Below are 21,805 nucleotides of genomic sequence, written 5' to 3'. Positions count from 1 at the left end.
GTCAGGCTAAGAGAACTCATAATTCCTTTTATGTGAAGTGGGAAAAGATAGAAAGTACCATTTGTTTTAGCTATTTGGGGATTCAGATTTCCAATTTGGAGTGAAGCGTCATAAAGAAAGTAGCAAGTCAAACATGATAAGGAACAATGAAGGCCTCATGCGCTTTGCCAGAAAATTAGATTTGTACCTAATCCCAGAGCTATCAACCCTTTATAATGCTAAATACATCTCTGCAGTCACCTATAGTGCAGGGATCTGGCGCATGGGGGACAATTGGGTCCAGGAAGCTATTATTCATTAGGAGTCAAGTTTATTTCTGATATTTTAGAAAGTAAATATTTTTTTACTTTGCCGATCAGTGTGATTAAAATCAGAGACACATTTTACTAGATCGATCATTGAAGATTGCATGGGCCTTGATTGTGTCAATAAAATCCAATGGTTAAGCTCCATTAAATGATTGTTATAGGGTTTGGAGCAAACTGAGAAGGATCTTTGGGCCCATCTAGAGGATATTAGTGGGTACTACAGGAGGGATCTAAGAAACTATGGGCCAGATTTACAAGCCCTAGTGCCTCTAAGCACCACACTAGCATCATTTTTTTTACGCTGATGTGGCTTTTAGGAGGCCATTCTTCTTTTTCCCTTCGCCATATTTACAAAGTCGTGCAATGCTTGCATTGCACCACTTTGTAACACCCTTGTGTCACATTATGCCTGTGCCAGGCATAATGTATGCAAGGGGGGAATTCCCCCCGCAGGGAGGCCCGTAAAAATGGTGCAGTGAAATTTACATTTCACTGTGTCATTTTTAGCATCATTTTTAACACCTGCTTAGAGCAGGAATTAAAATGATGCGCCCGTTACTTTCAATGGGCCTCTCTTTATTTTGCAGGATTAATGCCACTATTTATGACGCTATTCCTGCAAAGTACCACAATAGCATCATAAATTCTGATGCTATTGTCCTAACGTGTACCATGGGACTCCGTATTGTAAATACGGCGCACACATGGTGTTGTTAACAGGGTGCAGGGGGGTGCAAGAAAAGTGGCGCATCACAGCTAATACGCCACTTTCTTTTAACTTTGGCCATATGTTTATAAGTTGAGAAAAAAAAAAAGAATACTATGTTAACAAAGAATCAAAAGTCCGGTATCTTCTGCTTAATGATGCAATTTGGCTGCGTGAGGCATCTAACCCTAGTCTACAACACGTACCATAGGTTTCTTTTAACAAGGATCTACCTTCTTGCATTTCACTATAAAATGGTATTCCCAAGGAAAACAGGGTGGGGTTCCGTTACACGGAAAAGCCCTTGTGATAATAGGTCGGAGCAATCCACTCTGCACATTGCACTTTTTTTTTGGTTTTATTTAGCACCAAGGACATTTTACCTAAAACTTCTGTTTTTGAAAGAAAGAATTATTGAACATTTGGACGTTTTCACATTTTTATATGATCTTAGCAATGTGTCTATTTGCTATAGTGTTGCTGTGTTTCTCTCAAAAGTCCTTCGCATTAGAGAAAAATTGAATGATGAAGGTAAGGAAATGAATTTTATTCTTAATATGGGCCATATGTACGAACACTTTTTCCCATAGACACAGAATGGGTAAAAACCTTTGCTACATCTGGCCCTATATGTTTTAGAGTGGGTAGGGGCGAACATATTATAACAGTTATCCTGTTGGATGTATTTTTATGTTTTATTTCACAAACTATGTGAATCTAGAGTTACACCACGGTCAATAGGGACATAGAAATGTTTGTTATGTGTTGTGTGGCTTTTATGGTTTATATATTTGAACTGAATAAAGATTTTGATGATGATGAAGATGATTAGTGTGTGTTCATTAGAGTGTACTCATGAGTATGTGTGCCCACGTGTGCGGTGTGGATATAAGAGTATATATGATTGTGAGTGGTTATGTGTGTGTACATGAGTATGTGTGTTTAGAAATCTGTGTTTGAATCTCAGCTTCTTCACTTGGTCTTTCAAGCCTCCGAGAGGGTACCCAATTCACCCACAAGGAAGAAAAGCAACCTGTGTTTTATAACCACCCCCACCAATGTCACCTCCATGGCAGAGTCCCATAAATACAGTCATGTCCAAAATATAAATGATTCTTACCAAACGGTGGGTTAAATAAGCTTTGCAGTATGCAATATATGGCATATGTTGCATACAAAGAAACTTATTTAGATCATCTTTATAAAATATTGGTTGCTTTTCTTCCTGGTGGCTAATTGGAGATCCCACAAGTTATGGTTATTAGATAAAAGGATGACATGAGAGATACCTATCAGTGGAGGTCTGACATATACAAGGCCCTTATTGAAATGCATATGGCACGAGAGATAAACTGTTTATTAAGATCTCTACTAAGCTGTCTACTATAGCGACTGTATCTGATATATATATATGTGCTTACTTATTTCATAAAGGTTGTTTGACAACAAACAAGACCTCCTTACAGGCGAGATATACACAACTGAGAGATGTGTGATTAAATAAGTTAGATATATCCCAAATATAAGTAAGAATCCCATGAGGTTAATCAAGACTGTTATGAATGCACTTTTCTAGGTGCTTGGTCAGATGGATTCTCTGTCCTGGTGAGACCTACTATAATTATTGTGTGTCTTGAAACATCAACAATTACCTGGGGATAAATTACAGCAATTTTGTAACATGGATCAGTATTCATGCTGGCCTAATTATCTGGAATGATTAGATACCCACGCTGTATATATGTATCATGTTTTTACCTTTGCACTATTGCACTTATGAGCACTGTACAGTCTGAACCTTGAAGATATATAGTCTAACACCTGTTGCAAATGAATAATACAATTGTGATCCTGTAGATGTTTAAACATTAAAATGCAATTTTACCACTTGGGGTTATTTAAGTAAGGCTCACAGAACCAGTTGCTAATTGTGTCAAACAACTAAGCACCAATGAATGTTAATGGTCACAGAATACCAGACTCAGGGCATAATTGGAAGCTGACCATGCTAGAGTGCAGGTCAGATGCAACAACTAAGGATTTAGCTCAGGACTAAGACTCTGAAATAAAAGGCAAATTGCTCAGCAGGGCTAGGCTGCAGTCTGGACCCTAAGAGGTCTTCACAATGTTGTATACACATTGGACTCGGTTTTTGCTTAGTCATTAATTTTGACAGGAAAAGCCCAGCTCCAGAAAAGTTGAAATTTCGGCCTCAGGGACATCCTCTTGCCCATCGGATACGTTTGTGCCTTTGCCTAGTCAACATTTTTACCTTCAGCTAAGTCTCTTCTTTGGATCTCAAGATCCTCCAATGGGGCAATGTGGCAGGCTTTATCTGACAATGGGTTCCACAAGGCTGGATACCTTCTCATGGAAGGTCTGCCAGATTGGATTTGCCAATGCAGAGAAGCTCTTGGTAAAAGTAACCTGCTTTCTCAGCCCAGCTAAGTCATGCGTTTGGTAGAAAGGCTGGGGTAGTTCGGCCTGGTACTCCAGAGCTCTTAAAGTCCAAAACATTTTTAAGTCCCAGCTTTTATGAGGTAGTAGGAGAAGGCCAGTTCAATGGATCCAAGGGCCCTAGGACCCCAGGAATGGTATTTGGAGATCAATACTCACTCTAGCAGTGGAGGACAAAAGCTGTAGACTTTCAAGGTGTCACAACATTTGCCTGAGATATGGAAGTCCCCTTTTGAAGTAAATGAATTTCCTGGGTCCATTCCAACTGGCCTTCTTGACTGAGCTATAGCCGGAGAGCTAATGTAAATTAGCATCCAGGATCCTCAGTCAGGGAAAAGGTAGCTTTCTAAAAGTTACCCTTCATTGACCTTTATTAAAAATATGACTTTACCCTGGAATTGGGTTTTTAATATATATTAAAATAGCAATTTAATAAATTTCCTATCCAGCCCCTAAATGAAGAGAGCAGAAATAATAGTTCATATTGCTTCCTAGTGTTTCTTTATGGACCAACCAGAGTCTTTTTACAATAAAATAACTTTTGCATGCTAATCACTATTATGACATGTTAACTTTACATTTCTACTATTTTTAAATACCATTCAGCCTGTCTTGTGGACTACACGCCCTACATAGGGGTGACTTAACAATATTTAAAATGAAGGTTTTTTCTGTCAAAAAAGGATTATATTGACAGCTTGAACAGCAGAGTTTACACCCAACAGTCAGGCTACACAGGGTTAGCTTGAAGTAATGTTTGCGTTACCACTATATGGTTGTCAGAATAGGTACTGTAGTCCACAAGTGCCCGTTAAATTCCAGGCCCTAGTGCACTTTCACTTGTTATTTGGGACTCACGAATAAGTTAAAAGGGTTAATCAGGGATAAGCCAAATTAACCATGGACAGAAATTGAGTTATTGTTTGGAGAGGCTTGGGGCCTCATGTACGTACCTTTTTTCTCATCGCAAACAGTCCGATTCGCAGAATCGGGCCGTTTGCGATGAGAAAAATGTTTTTGGGTATGTACAGACAAATTTTTGTGATTCGGTAATCTAGTTACCGAATCACAAAAAGGGTTTGTGAGTCACAATTAGGAAGGGGCGTTCCCTTCCTAATTGCGAATCGCAGTCAGATGTACGACTGTTTTGTGAATGCAAATGCAGTCACAAAACAATCGCAGTTAGCACCAGTCTCAAATTGGGGCTAACCCATTCGCAAAAGGGAAGGGGACCCCTTCCCCTATGTGAATGGCAGCAAAAATATTTTTTCAGACCACTGCCTGCTCAAAAAAAAAAAAATGAAACGAAAACTTTTCATTTTTGTTTTTGAAATGCATCTCGTTTTACTTTAAGGAAAACGGGCTGCACTAAAAAAAAACTACAAAAAAATGCTTTATTTAAAAGCAGTCACAGACATGGTGGTCTGCTGTCTCCCGCAGGCCACCATCCCTGTGAGGGCGGCCATTCCTAATGGGGTCGCAAATTCCGACCTATCTCATGAATATTCATGAGATAGGTCATTTGCGACCCCATTGCGAATCGCAAACAGTATAAAGTACACTGTTGTACATAAGGTTTTGCGGATCGTAATTTGCGACTCGCAAACGAGTCGCAAATTGTGAGTCACAAAACTCAGGGTCGTACATCTGGCCCTTGATGTCACACACAGGTAACAGCCTCAGTCCTTGTCAGAGTGAACCATAAAAGTCACTAAATATGTACCTAACCCTCTAGTAGCTTGGTGCAAAAGCAGTCAGGCTTAACATATATGCAATGTGTATGTATTTATGCAGGACACACAGAGTGATAAAGTGAAAACACAATACAAGAAAAGTCCCAAACCATTTTAGAAGAACTGGGAAACTGTAATGAAGAAAAATATACCAAAACGACAACAATCCAATCAGTAAAACTAGAAATATTCAATTTAAAGGTTTTAGGTAAAATTAGCGCTTCAAAGAACTAAACACCCACTCTCAGTCATCTGGTTGTACTAGACTAGGTTAAAGTCACAAGTTGAAATGGAGTGTGGTTGGATAAGGGTACCAGGTTAGTCTCACTGAAAAAGTTACCTTCTCAAAGTATGACGCTAAGCTTTCCATTTGAGGTGGAGGAGGCCATGAGGAGTAGGGAGAGCATTGCTGATGGTTGTTGCTGTAGAACAAAGCGAGGCTGGGCATCACAGGCTGTTGTCACTGTAGCCTGAAGAGCCACTTGAGGCCATGGACAGTCATTGCTAGAGCTTAATGTTCCTGGCCACTGAAGGCGTTTGTTCCTGAAGCCAGAAGTCCAGATGTCACATTGCCCGTAGTCGCTGGTAGTCACTGTAGCGTAAAGAGCAGGTTTGATCAGAGCTTCATGTTAGCTGTCGTCACAGGAGGCAGAGTATTGAAGGGGCCCATTCAGGAATTTACTTCTTCTTCTTTGGAGGATCTCAAACTGATGCCAACCAAGGTCAGCACCTTGAAGCACTTCATCTGGATCAAGAACTCACTCCAGGTCCAACTACAGGCCCAGGAAGGTCCAGTGCAGCAGGTCAGAAGCAAAGTTTCACAGGGGCCTCTGGAGATTCTTATGTCCCTGCATCTCAAACATGAGGTCTGATAACTGACACTTGGAGTCACTCAAGAGTCACATGAATCAATCAGTTATATTTATACAGTGCGCTACTCACCCGTGAGGGTCTCAAGGGGCTTGGGGGTGGGGGTTACTGCTGCTCGAAGAGCCAGGTCTTGAGCTGCCTCCTGAAGGCGAGGTGGTCCTGGGTGGTCCTGAGGTGGGCGGGGAGGGAGTTCCATGTCTTGGCCGCCAGGTAGGAGAAGGATTTCCCACCTACAGTGGTACGGCGGATGCGAGGGACGGCGGCGAGTGTGAGGCTGGTGGAACGAAGTTGACGGGTGGGCGTGTAGAAGCTGAGGCGACGGTTGAGGTATTCGGGCCCTTGTTGTGGAGGGCTTTGTGTGCGTGGGTGAGGAGCCTGAAGGTGATCCTTCTGTTGACGGGTAGCCAGTACAGGTGTCTCAGGTGGGCGGAGATGTGGCTGTGGCGGGGTATGTCGAGGATGAGGCGTGCAGAGGCGTTGTGTATTCGCTGAAGACGTTTCTGGAGTTTTGCGGTTGTTCCTGCATATAGGGTGTTTCCGTAGTCTAGGCGGCTTGTGACGAGGGCGTGGGTCACAGTTTTTCTGGTGTCAGCGGGGATCCAGTGGAAGATCTTTCAGAGCATGCGGAGAGTAAGGAAGAAGGAAGACGAGACGGCGTTGACTTGTTTGGTCATGGTGAGAAGCGGGTCCAGGATGAATCCGAGGTTGCGTGCATGGTCTGAGGGGGTTGGTGCGGTGCCCAGGGCCGTGGGCCACCAAGAATTGTCCCAGGCGGACGGGGTGTTTCCGAGGATGAGGACTTCCGTTTTGTCTGAGTTCAGCTTCAGGCGGCTGAGTTTCATCCATTCTGCGACGTCTTTCATTCCATCCTGCAGGTTGGTCTTGGCGGTGGTTGGGTCCTTGGTGAGGGAAAGTATCAGCTGGGTGTCGTCGGCGTAGGAGATGATGTTGATGTTGTCTTTGCGTGCGATGTCGGCGAGGGGGCTCATGTAGACATTGAAGAGAGTCGGGCTCAGCGAGGAGCCCTGTGGGACGCCGCAGATGATCTCGGTGGGATCTGAGCAGAACGGCGGGAGGTAGACTCTTTGGGAGCGGTTAGAGAGAAAAGAGGCGATCCAGTCCAGGGCCTGTCCTTGGATACCGGTGGAGCGGAGGCGGGATATTAGGGTGCAGTGGCAGACAGTGTCGAAGGCTGCCGAGAGGTCAAGGAGGATGAGGGCGGCTGTTTCTCCGTTGTCCAGCAGAGTTCTGATGTCATCGGTGACTGCGATGAGGGCAGATTCTGTGCTATGGTTGGCCCGGAATCCGGACTGGGAGGGGTCGAGCAGGTTGTTGTCTTCGAGGAAGTTGGTCAGTTGCTTGTTGATGGCCTTCTCGATGACTTTGGCCGGAAAGGGGAGGAGCGAGATGGGGCGGAAGTTCTTCAAGTCGCTGGGGTCCGCTGTGGGTTTCTTCAGAAGAGCGTTGACTTCCGCTCTCGGGGAAGGTGGCAGATGTTGAAGATGAAATGAGGGCAAGGGTCCGAGGGGGCACCGGAGTGGATGGTGTTCATGGTAGTTTTGGTCTCTTCGGTGCTGATGTGTGTCCAGGCGTTGAGGGTGATGGCTGGGGCTGTGGGTTCTGTGGTGGTCGGCTGGGTCTGTGGACCGAAGCTGTCGTGTAGGTCGGTGATCTTTCGATGGAAGAAGGTAGCGAGGGAGTTGCAGAGTTCTTGTGAGGGCGTGATGGAGTTGGAGCTGGCGTTGGGATTGGAGAGCTCTTTGACGATGTTGAAGAGTTCTTTGCTGTTGTGAGTGTTCTTGTCCAGTCTTTCTTTGAAGGATGCTCTTTTGGTGGCACGGATCAGCTGATGGTGTTCGCGGGTGGCGATTTTGAGGGCTGACATGTTTTCTACGGTGTGGTCTTTGCGCCAGGTTTTCTCGAGGGTACGGCAGTTTTTTTTTGATTCTTTGAGGGCGTCTGAGAACCATTGAGGTTTGCTGGTGTTGGTCTGTCTTGGGAGGCGTCTGAGGGGTGTGAGGTTGTCAGCGCAGTTGGTGATCCACTGTGTGAGGCTGAGGGCTGCGTTGTTGGCGTCGGCGGTGATGGTAGGTTGGTTGTGGTTGAGAGTGGAGAGTAGCTGTTCAGTGGAGATTTTGTTCCAAGGTCTGCGTGAGATGGGTTGTGTGCGAAGGTGGAGAGTCTTGCGTCTGAAGGTGAAGTGGACACATCTGTGGTCGGTCCAGTGTATTTCGGAGGAGTGGCTGAAGGATACGTGGTTGCTGGCGGAGAAGATGGGGTCGAGCGTGTGTCCGGCGATGTGGGTGGGGGTGTTCACCAGTTGCTTGAGACCGAGGGTGGCGAGGTTGTCGAGCAGGGTGGTGGTGTTGGTGTTGTTGTTCTGCTCCAGGTGGAAGTTAAGGTCTCCGAGGAGGATGTAGTCTGGCGAGGCTAGGGCGTGCGGGGAGATGAAGTCTGTGATGGATTTGCTGAAGAGGGCGTGTGGTCCAGGGGGCCTGTAGATGAGAGTTCCTCTGAGGATGGTCCTGGGGTCGGTGTGGATCTGAAAGTGCATGTGTTCGGCGGCGAGGGGGGTGGCCTTGGGCGGAGGTAGTGACGTTGATGGAGTTCTTGAATATGATAGCGATTCCTCCTCCGACTTGGTTGGTGCGGTCTCTCCTGGCGATCTTGTAGCCGTCGGGGATGGCTATGGCGATGACGGGGGCCGAGGAGGCGTTCATCCAGGTCTCAGTGAATAAGGCGCCGTCCAGTCCTGTAGAGTCCAGGAGGTCCCATAGTTCAATGGCGCGCTTGTGGACAGAGCGTGCGTTGATGAGGATGCATTTGAGGTGGTTATTGGCACGTGGGCTGGCGGGCGGGGTGCAGTCGCGGTGGAAGGTATGCTTGCAGGTAAGACATGCGAAGGGTCCATGAGTGCGTTTCGAGCTGGCTTGGAAGCAGGTTGTAGAACGTCCCGGGTTGAGTGCGCGGAGGGAGGCGGGGTCGTAGCGGCGCTGTGGGGTTTGGGAATGCTGGGGGCCAGGTGTCGTGGCGCTGGGCGCGGTCCAGGCGCGGACGGGCGCAGACGGGCTTGCCTTTGGTGCGCCTTTGGCGCGCCAGCGGTGCGGCCGCCATAAGAGGGAGGTGAGGGGGAGGAGGGGTCAGCTGGGGGCGGGGGGCAGGAGGGGGGTCAACGAATGGGAGCAGGGGGGGCGGGGCCACACGGGTGGCAGCGGCGGGAAAGCAGAGGGCAGGGGACAAGGGGGGTCAGAAAGAAGAGAAAGAAGGGAAAGTGTGAAAAAAATGAAAATCCACAGGAGATGGAGGCGCAAACGAGGAGCAAGGACAGCGGCAGAGCAGAGGAAAAATGAAGAAGAATGGATGAGGGAGAGAGCAGAGGCAGGCGAGGAAAAATGGACGAGGGAGAGAGCAGAGAAGGAAGAAGAAAAATGGACGAGGGAGAGAGCAGAGAAGGAAGAAGAAAAAGGGAAGAGGGAGAGAGCAGAGAAGGAAGAAGAAAAATGGAGGTAAATGGACAGTACAGAAAAACGAAGGAAGATGGACAACAGAAGAAGAGCAGAAAACGAGGGGTAAATGGACAGTAAATGGACAGTAAAGAAGATGGAGGAAGATGTACAACACAGGAACAGCAGAAAACGAGGGAAAGATGGACAGTACAGATAACGAAGGAAGATGGACAACACAGGAACAGCAGAAAACGAGGGAGAGATGGACAGTACAGATAACGAAGGAAGATGGACAACGCAGGAACAGCAGAAAACGAAGGAAAATGGATAGTACAGGAAACGAAGGAAGATGGACAACAGAGGAAGAGCAGAAAACGAGGGGTAAATGGACAGTAAATGGACAGTACAGAAAACGAGGGAAGATGGACAGCACAGGAAGAGCAGAAAACAAAGGAAAATGGACAGTACAAGGAACGGCAGAACATGAAGGAAAGTGGACAGTACAAGGAACAGCAGAAAAACAGAGGAAGATGGGCAGTGCAAGGAACAGCAAAACACGAAGGGAAATGGACAGAGACAGAGGACAGCAGAGGAACAAAGAAAATTTGGAAGAGAGAGAGCTCAGAAGACAGACGAGAATAACGAGGGGCTGGACAGGGAGGAGCGCAGGGAGTACTTACGGTTTGCTGGAGGTGGCAGGAGCCTGGGCAGGTGGAGCTGCAGCGGCATGGGAAGTGACCTACCCTACGGTCAAGGGTTGCCATCCATTTTCTTTGTACAATTCACTCAACATTGTACACGATCCAATGATGGCCATATCCCAATAATACTGTTCTAAACTGACATTTTCCCACCAACCGCCTTAAAACTATAATTGCAGCAAATGTAATTTGGGAATTTGTGTTACCAAGGGACAAGGTTTGTGGAGCCCAACAAATAAATAGGGAACAAATATTAGAAAAATAATAGCAAAATATCATAAAATACCATATTAATAAAATTTTAATAATTGCCCCTGTAGTGGGTTGGGTACAGGAACTGCCCTGAACCAAAACCTGTGTGCAACCCCAACTACCTTCAACCATTCACAGTGGTGGTTGGCTTCTCCCTGGAACTGTGTGAGGGTTTAGATAAAGATAATGTCAACAGGGTTTGGAAAGCTGTGATGGCTGGGTGCATGACTAGCCACAACCACATGAATAAATTACTTTACTAGAAGTTGAACTTAGTATAGTATCAACAAATACCAGCAATTCACTGAAAGAACGGTTAAAGTTTATTATATAACGGTTAAAGTTTATTATTATCAGGACTGGATATTGCACCACAACAGATGTTTAAGAAAACCATCGGAACTTCACTTAAAATCCAGAAAGAAAGGAAAGTTATGTTTCTGAATTTTAACCAGCCAGGTCCTGTGACCAACATAGGCTAAGAACGACTGAAAACCATGCCGAATGTGATTTGTCCAGGGGCAGGTTGGGCCAAGGGCCTGTCTTTCTGCTGCACATGGCCCAGAACAGGTAACCTTATAACATGGTCTAGCATTGCCATCAATGTCTGGTAACATCCTGAACTAGGTGCTGGTAGCCACTTGGCTGCTCACTGTTACTAGAACCCTGAGATGGGGATTCCATTACTCATTAAGTTATTATTACTCTATGTGTTAATTCTGTGGCAATTAGCTTGAAAATGTGTTTTTCATGTAGGGACAGTTCTATCGAAAATAATGTCAACACTTGGCATGCACTTTTTCGCTTTCAATTACAAGTATTGTTTTGTGCTGAAAATATACTGCACCATGTCACACAATTTGTATTTTGTTGCTGTATAATTTGGATAATTTTGCTGCATACGTTGGACACTTTTGCTGCAGTATTTGGATCATCATTGCTGCATAATGCTAGTTTCCCTTCAATGGCAAAAGTCATCTGAGTTGTTTGGGGGTCAAATATGTCTATGTTTCATGGATGCCTGTGACATATGGATGGGACAGCCAGCATTTCTGTTGCATAAATCAGACTAATGAAAATGGCATTGGAAAGAATCACACTATAAATTGATAATATACAGCTAAAAAAGTGCCTAGAATAATTCTAAGGCCCATGCTATAGAAAACGTTCACCTAGTTATACAAATATCCAAAAGAATGTCCTTGCTAACATTTTTTGGAAAGTTTTTTACATTTTATTTTGTTGGGGGTTTTAAGTTCTTAATAATCTTTCTTGACAAATGGCACGCTTACCTGCTGCGCCACAGCTGCAGCTAAATTACCTCCGGCACTGTCCCCTGACACACCGACTCTCTCAGGGTCCACATGGTACAGAGAAAGAACGTCCTTCTGTAGGAAAAACTTGACTACAGAATACACATCTTCAAACTGAATTGGAAAATGAAATTGTGGTGCCAATCGGTAGCTGTTGGACACAAACAGACAGGAAACTTTGTTAAAAGTGTTGAGTTTTATTACTTCATTCCATCACACAACACATGGTTAATGGCAGCTAAGCTCTTACATGTTTTGAAAACTCCTTTAAAATACACAAAACTATTGTTCTGCAGGGAAATACAACAAGTGCTTCTAAGTATTTATCTTGTGCACGCTTCCCACAGTTCAGCCTTGCAGGATAATTTAAGAAAACATTTAAAACAATAACTATTAGTGCCGAGGGAGGCAGGGGTGTATTTGAAATACATTTTATATTTAAAATAAGTTAAAGGTGGACTTTTTGTTGATAAAATAAGAAACATCAATTACAGATTGCAAAAGCTGTTGTTTCTAAATTGGCTATAATTGTGTGAGATCATCCAGATTAGAGGGAAAGACCCACCCTTAAGCAAGAGAAGCTTTATTGCCATTTAATGTTGGTTCAAGTTACGGGGTGGAGGCTCGCCTACAATACAGCTGCTAAGATTCCATAGTTCTTACAAACAAGTGTCTGGATAGCCATAAAGAAGTCTAATCTTGCTTCAATATTATATTTTGTACTAAAATACAGATACCTTGATATCCTAATTTTTTTAAGTGACCTTCTAAATCCTGTCTCTATGCCTCCTTATGAAGTAATGCTTAACTGGACTGGATTCTCGAATCGATTCTCTTGAACATGTGCCATTTAATAATCCTCAAATAATATATTTAGATGGGATTTGTAGAGGGTTCCTTCCACAATTTAGAGCAATCTGTTGTAGATCCATAGAGTCATGACCCTTAATGCCAATCAGAAGTGTTAACTGTCTGCCGTCCTATGTTGGTCCACCATCTTAAATAGAGTCCCTCTATTCTTTCAAAGGATACAACCAACTCCTTTAAATAATGATGGTGCAATAAATAATGGCCTCTCTCACCCAGTCACTTGCTTCAATCAGCTTTGACCCTCCTGACACTGTGTACCATCATGACGTGAGTCAACCTCAACATTTAGGTCTTTGAAAAATTGAAAAATGCGTAACCGTTTTAAGGGGGCAGCAGCTGCTCACATAAACCAATAACATTGTTTATATTAATGTACTATTTCATTTAATAAATACTTTGTCTTCTCTATTATTTCTCCCTGCCCACCTCTACGGTTCCTCGACCAGTACTATGGTCCCAGGGTTGAAGATCCTAGGTACCCAATCACCAAAGAAAAATTAATTCTATATTTGTATTCATGTTTGGAGGAACTATACGCCTTGATGTGTGGAGAAGGATGCAAGAGTGCACTCTAACTCCCAAAGGAATTATTCATATCTAAGCAATTCTAAAAGCTCAGTTCAAGAGTCATACTACATACTGGCAAATTACAAACCATGTAGCATAGCTCCCATATACCACAAAGCAATAAACAATAGTAAGGAGATTTCACTCACTTGCTGGGCCTTGCACACTTATTTATCAGCTTCTTAAAACCTTAGAAAAAAGTTTTAGCTTCCTTCATAGTGCAGAAAGTGTGAATCTTCTGCAAACAATATACTAATGCACAATTTTGTTCTGTCCATCAATCGCTGAAACTATCTGATCCAGCTGTGAAAATCCAAATGACGCTTGATGGTTTCAATGGCAACATAAAAAAGCTTTGTAGACCTCACTGGTATACACAAAGTATAACTCTCACATCTTGCCAAGGATTCTTTATTTTATTCCATAACTCTTTGATTAGGCAATCACAGTCCATAATGGCTGCCTCTGCGCATGCTTGCCAGAATGCCAGAATGTGAGTTCTGTATAAGTGTGAGGAACCTTGAAAAGTACAGAAGAAATTTTTCCATTTAATATGAGGGATTACCTTAAGCAAACACACATTCGGCTTTACCTTTTTATGAATACCTAAAAGGGAAATATTACTCCAGCCTTCAGCTTTGAAACTCAAATCAAGCTCTTGATTAACGCTGAGTGTGGATGGAGATCATTTTGGATCCCCCTGCCCAACCGCAACTATTTTTAACCTCACTCTGTTATGTCTTCAATAAACACTAATAGTTTAGTATTGATTGATTCCATTTGTATATTCATGGTGTCAAGTACCTTTTGGTGGGTAGAATTGAATGTAGCAGGCCAAATGTGTAGGAATTTCCCCCGTACATGAGAAGAAATATTTCTACTGATTCTGATATTTTTACCTTTTTTATGTTTCTCCTTGCCTTCAGCCCCAGAGTCCGGTGCATCACCTCCCTCAAGTATTGTCATGTCTTCTACGGGGACAGAAACTGAAGTGTTATCTTGAGGCTTACCGCTAACTCCAGATACTTATAAGTCCTTATAAGACATTCATTGTAGTCCAGGATTTCCTGAAGGAGAACAATTATCAATGGAAAGATTTGCCCATGCCTCTCTTAACTTGATTTGTGGCACTAAGTCTAGAGAAACTTAGGATCTTCAGTTTCAGAGATAATGATTATTGATAGTTGTAGAGTATTTGCTCCAACATGAGCTCTTATGTACAGGAAACTGCCAAGGTCTAAGTAGGAATTATGTAGAGGGAGACCGTGCCCAAAACTTTTCTTCGAAAGCCACCACCTATTTACTATATTGACCCTGCTCTAATGACATTGTCAACTGCTTGCACAGACAATTCCCAAAACCACATTACAGCATTTAAAGAAAGTGAGAGATTTGTCTTTCTCAAGATAATCCCAGTTCCTTCACAGAAACATTTGAAAATATGAGGTGAAATAGTCCATTTTGCAGGCCAGTTATCCATTACATTTTCCACAAAGCCAGCAGCTCTGAAAAGGGACTCTGAAAGGGCACTTCTATTGTCCGATTGGAGGGTTTGGCAAGACCTGGGATCCATGGATAAATCAAATTTACCTTAAGAATGAGTGAATTTCCCCTTTTAAGAGCAACCATCTACAGTCAGAATTACCAGTAAATCCTAACATGTCAATATGTCTTGTTATTTTTGTGAAGTTTTAATGTGTCTATTGTAGAAATGCCAAATTATCAATTAAGACACTTATTGTGAATGAAAATATTCACAAATTATGATGTGCTGAAATTAATCACCCAATGCTTACCATAGACCACTTCATATGGCTAAAATACGTTTTCTTCCATTTTTAAATATGCTGTGGGAAAATTATATTTCTTTGTGATTTTAATATCTTGCCAAAATCCCAGATGATCCTCAGATCTAAGACAGTTCAAATGTCTTGAAATTGCTAAATCTGGCAGTCAGGTTATAGGCCCCACCAACAAAGCTGGACACTCTTTAGACATAACATTTGCTTCAAAGGACCATGTAGATTCTAATATCTGTCTCTTGAAATTCTCGTATCTAACCACCCATGTATTTTCTTCATCATCATCCTCTGGAATATATGAATATAAGAGAAATTTCTTTATCCACAGTAACCTTATTAAATATGAAAGGTGGGCCATTTTTGATTCATTCACAAACAGTCAAAGGCTGGAACATCTCTTGGAGACGTTTCCTATCACAACAGATTTGTAATCAAACAAGAACACTGGATGATTTCAATCAGAATTTATCTGGGATTTTAGTCAAATGAAGCCATATCAAAGAAACAAATATAATTATGAAAATTGCGATATGTAAATGGTATATGCCTGGGATCAAAGCAAAACAACTATTTTGAAAAAACTTGAATCGTTATCGAGAAAACCGGATAGGAAAGCCTTTATTTAATAGCTGCATAAATACATGTTCTTTTTTAGAATTGCTAAGAGTCTCACATCAGAAAATATCTACAGGAAATTTGTTTGCAGTATTGAATTACTTATGAATTTAATTTTAGAAAAGACCAGTATCATATTCTCGTAGGACCTGGTTGACATGGTTGACACGCTATCCAACAACTCTAAAATGAAATAAAAGTTTGAGCTAGTTTTCATCCCAACCTTAAATTTATAACTATTCAGTGTAAAGCCAGTTTCCCAGCCCATTGACACAACTCTCTTAATATAAATCTCTTGCTAATGAAAACCTGATAGCCATTAGCCAACAGCTGCCATTCAGTTCCTGGAATATTTATAACCAGATGCATTCTGGAATTAAAAGCCAAGTAGCACTGTGTTTCACATAGTTAATAAGTGCCTTCTTCTCAACAGACATTATCCCTGAGTGCCTTAAATGAGCCATTCCACATCCATTATTAAAGGGGACTACTCTGCACTCCAGGCATTCTGCGAATTATAGCTCTAACTCTCTGTTGCCTTACATTTAAAAAGTAATGGGAAAAGCAACTTTTCACCAGCTACAGAAAATAATGGAAACAATCCACCAGCTACGCCACATTCAGACAGGCTTCATACCATGCATGTGTACTGAGTTGGTTATTACCTCAGAAGCTGACAATTTTAGGACGATGATGGACACAGGTGAATGGTGTGTCCTGTTTGAATCTCACCTTTACCTTCGAAGGCCTCAGCTTTACCATCTTATACAGTGGCTCATATCCTACTATACTGAAGGTCATTTCTTTGCGTGGCTCTTGTCATTTCTTATGGTAGGTGTCAAACCATTCTAGTTGGTCACCCTTCAAGGGTTATTTATGCCCCATTTGTTTTTTACCCTTTATCCATGTCTCTTAGAAGGCCTGATTCTGTAGTTTCATTTTAAACTTGTTTTTACACTGATGCGTAACTCTCACCATTTGTTACTGGTAGGTGTCAAAACATTTAACTTGTATATTACTTGTCATCACTCACTTATTATGACTCAACTCTCGAGGGTCAATTATGTCCCTTTTGTTATTTAACCTTTATCCGCATCTCTTAGAAAACCTGGATCTAGCTTCAATTCCAACTTATTTTTATACTGATGACATGTAACTTATTTCAACCCATGGTATACTATCTGTCAGTCTCCATCTCATTTGATCATCCATCATTAATTAGGCATCTCACTCTTGGGTGGCAAGCTACATTTAAAAAATAAATGATTCTAAGTCTGAAATCCTGCCTATGTACAAAAAATACCTTCCTGAGAGAGTCAATTCTTGCCATAATCAGTAGATGAGTGCCTCAAATCTTTGCCATCAAGGCTTATCTTAAGTACTATTTCTGAATGGCAACTATCTGTAGAACCACAGATTGCAGCTATGACCAAATCATGTCTTTTTCACTTAAAAACTAAAAAGTTGAATGTTTCCTTTACGCTTGTTTACACGTAAGTCAGCTGTGGCAAATTTCTGTCTTCAATCTTGATTCAAGGAATCTAATTCAATATATTTGACTTACCTCAAAAGAGCCTTACTTGCCAACAGCAGATTCAAAGTGGAGAGGTCAGCATTTTTGTGCCCTAAAAATGTGATCATGTCTCACCCTACCTTCTACAACTCCACTAGCTTCCAGTCAATGCAAGTATCCAATTAAAATCTGCCTGTATCTTCTATGAAGACTCCAAAAATAAAATTTTCACTGACAAGCTCAAGAAGCATGCTTTCCCTTGTCTGCTTAGTTCAGCTTACAAATTGGAATTGTTGTCAAAAGACCTCACCTAAACAAGTTGGGAGAAGGACCTTTAAAGCTCCTCAGGATATCCTTCTGGAATTACTGGGCTCTTAAAACCCCATGTATAATCCTTCACTATCTTTGAAGAAAAGCCCCACACTTGATCCTAAATAGCCTACAAACACACCTTCCAATTTCTCCATTTTGCCAATTGTGTCTTTAGTTATTCCTCTCTTTTCTAGATCCCACTGAATAGGCAGAGAATTCTTCATACTATGTCCTCACTTGTGGAATTCACTTCCCCATAATATGAAATTGACTGCTAGCCACTGTCATTTCAATAAAGCTTGCAAACTTATCTATCACTGTTGCATACTTTTTTATAGGTCAGCAATAAGAAACTCTTTGAGTGATAGTTGCCTTTACAAGACAATATAACATAACACAACCTGAGGCTAACCTGTTCATGATTTTACCCTCATTAACTACTGTCTCACCTCAGACTTCTTTGTGTTTCATAAGTAAATTTCAGAATTAACTTGCCCAATACCTCAATGAGTGACATTTTTGACATTGTAAATAAGGATATGACACATTCACTCACCTGGCTCAATAAGTTAGCCTTTTTGTGCATACAATAGCTTAAATCTACTCCTTGACAAACTACTGAACTACAGATGAAGCAGTTGTTCCCATTGATCTCCCTTGAAGATACTGTAACAGCCTAACTTACCTGTAAATCTGGATTGCCAATGGAACATTATCTGCTAGACAATCTATTGACTCATCCCTGAGAGACCTAATTTCTTTACTGGCTCTACCTGGTAAAATTGTGGAGAAAAGCAATTATATTTTTTTGGGCAAATTATCTAGCAAATATTAATATTCTAGATCCAACTCAGTTAGGATTCAGCACTGAGACTGACTTACAGATGGAATCCTCCTAGGTCAAGGGTGACCGCAGCTCAGAGCCTTTTGGATCTGTTAATGACCTTTGATACTTTCTCCCATTCCATTCTTCTACATAGACTTTAACCGATGGATTTCTGCAACTTTGCACTGCAATGGCTCACCTGTTTTTTTTTTTAACTAGATGAACTTTTCTCCCTTTCAATTTTGCATCTGGAGCAATCAAGCAGGGCCCATTTTATTCAGCATTCACATTGCCACCCCTAGCATCTCTGTTTAAATCTTGTGGCTTCCAGATTCCATCATGTGCAGACAATACTGAATTGATCATTTCCATATCAGAAGGTCTGTGCCTTTCTATCATGTCTCCAAGAAGAGGTAACGTGGATGAACAACACGTGCCTGAAATTCAATGTTAAAAAAATACTAAAATACTACAATTAGGGCTTAGAGTGCCCATCTGGTCCGATCAAATGTGGTCACCTGGACTGGCCTCCACGCTTACACACTGGACCAGATCTAAGAATTTTGACTTATGGATTGATACTACTATATTCATGGAAGACCACAGTTCCCTGATCTCTGTATCTCTTTTCTTTATCCTTAGAATGCTAAGGAAGATTCCCCCTTTCCTCCCTCACTTATTTAGAGAGACCGTAGTACACGGTTTGGTAACTTCCAGAGTGGAATAAGAGAACTTGTTGAATCGTGGTTTTCCTGTTTACAGAATGCAACAGCTGCAGAGAATACACAATGTGGCAGCCAGATTTGCGCAAATTTCTCTCCATGTAAATTCATATCTACACATCTAAGACAGTTACTCTGGCTTCCTGTCACAAAAATGAGCTTTTTAAAAACAGATTGCATCATCTTTGAAGCAGTCAATAATAAGTGTCCCAGGAATTTGAGTGCATGGTGAAAATACCATGTGCCTCCCAGACAATTGCCAATTTTAAACTACTTCCCATGCCCACATTTAGATGTTAGAAAATGGGAGGTAGCTCTTTATCCCTTCTCTAAATCAACATTTGGAACTCTCTCCCACATGTTCTATTGTTCTTAGAACAGACACTGGACTTTCAGAAGCAGCTAAAACATCCTTGCTTTTCCACAAATGGTCCTGCTCTTTGTTGATATGTGGAAGGTCTATCATCATGGTCAAGATGCCCTTTTGAGGTTATAGTGTACCTTAGAAACCTTAATTCATTTTTTCATTCATTCAGACTCTCTGTAGCTTCTCCAATGTTTCATCTATAGCTATGTAGCTTATTAAAATTACTATCGATAGGAGAATACATGATATGAGTGACAGTATGCATTACAAATTAGCTAAATAAATAAAGTAAATAAAAATAAAAAATGATAATAAAACTCTCATGCCAATCGCTCGCTCAAAAAATGGAAATTCCATGCAAGAACAACATAGCACTGACTAATAAACCTGAAGCATCTTAACTACAAAATTGTCAATGCACATTTTCAAGAGGTGCAGGAGCCAAAGTCAAAGCTGCACAGTTTGTGGTTTCCTAAACCCTCCATTAAACTGTCATTTTAAATAATCAGTGAATTAATTTCCTTTTTTTCCTGCTAGTGAACAACAGAGATTTGGGAAAAAATAATCTTGTACCAATCAGTGGCACAAAATGTACCTTTTCAAAACTAAGGAAACCTAGATGTTCATCTTCAAAGCTGTGATTGAAAAAATGATAGCGAGGCCTCAGGAGAAGATTTTATTGCCTTTAATTAATTTACTTGACCTATAATACTAGTAACCTTTTTAACCATCTGTATATGTATATGACACAGTCGGTTGTTATCACTCCGTAGTTGGAGTTAGGTCAGCATTTCTAAAGGAAAATCATTTTTTGTTTTGGGAATACTTTTGATGCCGTTTGATGAATCTGCAGAAACATTTCTGAAAATGTTCATCCATCTCCCCTCATACATTGAAAGATTTATGGTGATCCATTAAAGGGGGGGCCAAGAAAAAGGGAAAGTCCAAGTGTGCTTTCACATGGTAATTCCCATATGAAAGTTTGATCTCTGATACAGAAAAGAGACTGGAATGAATTTCACCAAATTTGGGATCAAGTTAGACCCTTTCTCAGGAAGCATGTTTGTGTGCTTTAGTGTACATCTGTTCTGAAAAGGTAGGATTTACAGAGGAGCTCCGATTGGGCATGAAAGGATTAAAAAGTTAGGTATATTTGGGCCACAGTTTGAATTGGATACGTTAAGGGAGACTAGTCAATTTTAATTGGCTACAAAATGAACAATATGTTGTACTAGCCATTACAGTACTCTGGAACAAGGTCCGTGGACCAGAAACTTAATTTAAAACAGTAAAAGGTGGTAGGGTGAGCACATCCCAGGGCCCAGTGGCATGTAAGTGTTCACAAGGGTCCTCCCCTCCTTGAATTGGCTGACCACAACATGGATAACACTTTGTGGCAGCCCTTACAGACTTCTGGGACATGGCTCTCATTGAAATGCATTGTAGTGAATGCCAGGCTTTGAAGATCAGAAAATGGAGCGTATATGATGGGTGATAACATATTTTACTCACAATATACATGATTTGTATGAGTATGTGTTGAACTCATTTGAAGAATTTTGGTGGGTTCACAGGTGATATACTTAGAGAAAATTGCTGACCCTCTGCTGGGATTTGATTATCCATGTTAGAGACAGCTTTCTTTTCTCTCATGATTCTCCTCTTGGAATGTGCTCCATGAGCTTCCTCATCCTTGTGAGAATAAAGTCTGATATTCTGTTTAAATGATCCCCAGTGTTCTGCTGCAGATTCATCGTAGTGTTCTCATGAACACCCTGAGCGCAACCATTCTGTATTTATTGACAAAAATGTAGCATACACGAACACCATCTTGATATACTCAAAGGAGAAAACTGATAACATTCACTTTAGAAATTAGGAACATTAGGGGTTTATTTTGTCTTAGAAATTATTATTAGTGCTCCAGAAAGATAAAAGGGAGGACACATTTTCAAATATCTTCCTTATCCATGTCTGAAAAATATTTTGGCATGGCGACTGCAACATACTTCCAACACCAGCAGCAGTCTATTAGTTAACTCCTGAGTGATCAATTATAGCTTTTCTACAGAATTCTTATTAACAACTTGAACTGTACCATTCTGTATTTATGACAAAAGAGTGACAGAAAGGAATGCCATCATGATGGAATCACAGCTGTCCAACAGAAAGGGAATTCCTACAACTGTGCCTGCAGTATGTGAACAAAATCAGGTGTTTCTTTTTGTTATAGATATAATGGTTACTACTGTAAAAAACTAAATGACGCCACATTTCCTGTGAGTTCCCAAACATCTACCTCCTCTGTTTGAGCAGATCATTCTGACATGCAGAGTGAAACGTATTTTGAACACCAGCTGCAGTCTGTCAGTTAACTCCATAGTAATCAACAGGACCATCACCACCGAGATCTAATGAACACCTG

At 41.8% G+C, this 21,805-nt stretch overlaps 1 protein-coding gene across 2 annotated transcripts in view; it reads right to left on the bottom strand.

Moving 5' to 3' along the window:
• The window catches only part of LOC138265536 (arylacetamide deacetylase-like), a 204,994-nt gene that overhangs the window by 21,505 nt on the left and 161,684 nt on the right, over window positions 1–21,805 (bottom strand). For both annotated transcript variants that reach the window (XM_069213342.1, XM_069213343.1), the window contains exon 4: window positions 11,766–11,937. In XM_069213342.1, coding sequence (XP_069069443.1) covers window positions 11,766–11,937 — 172 coding nt within the window. The remainder of the gene's footprint in view (window positions 1–11,765; window positions 11,938–21,805) is intronic.

The sequence above is a fragment of the Pleurodeles waltl genome, chromosome 11 (genome assembly GCF_031143425.1).
Source record: "Pleurodeles waltl isolate 20211129_DDA chromosome 11, aPleWal1.hap1.20221129, whole genome shotgun sequence".
NCBI classification, from domain to species: domain Eukaryota; kingdom Metazoa; phylum Chordata; class Amphibia; order Caudata; family Salamandridae; genus Pleurodeles; species Pleurodeles waltl.
This window is presented reverse-complemented; position numbering and strand designations above follow the sequence as displayed.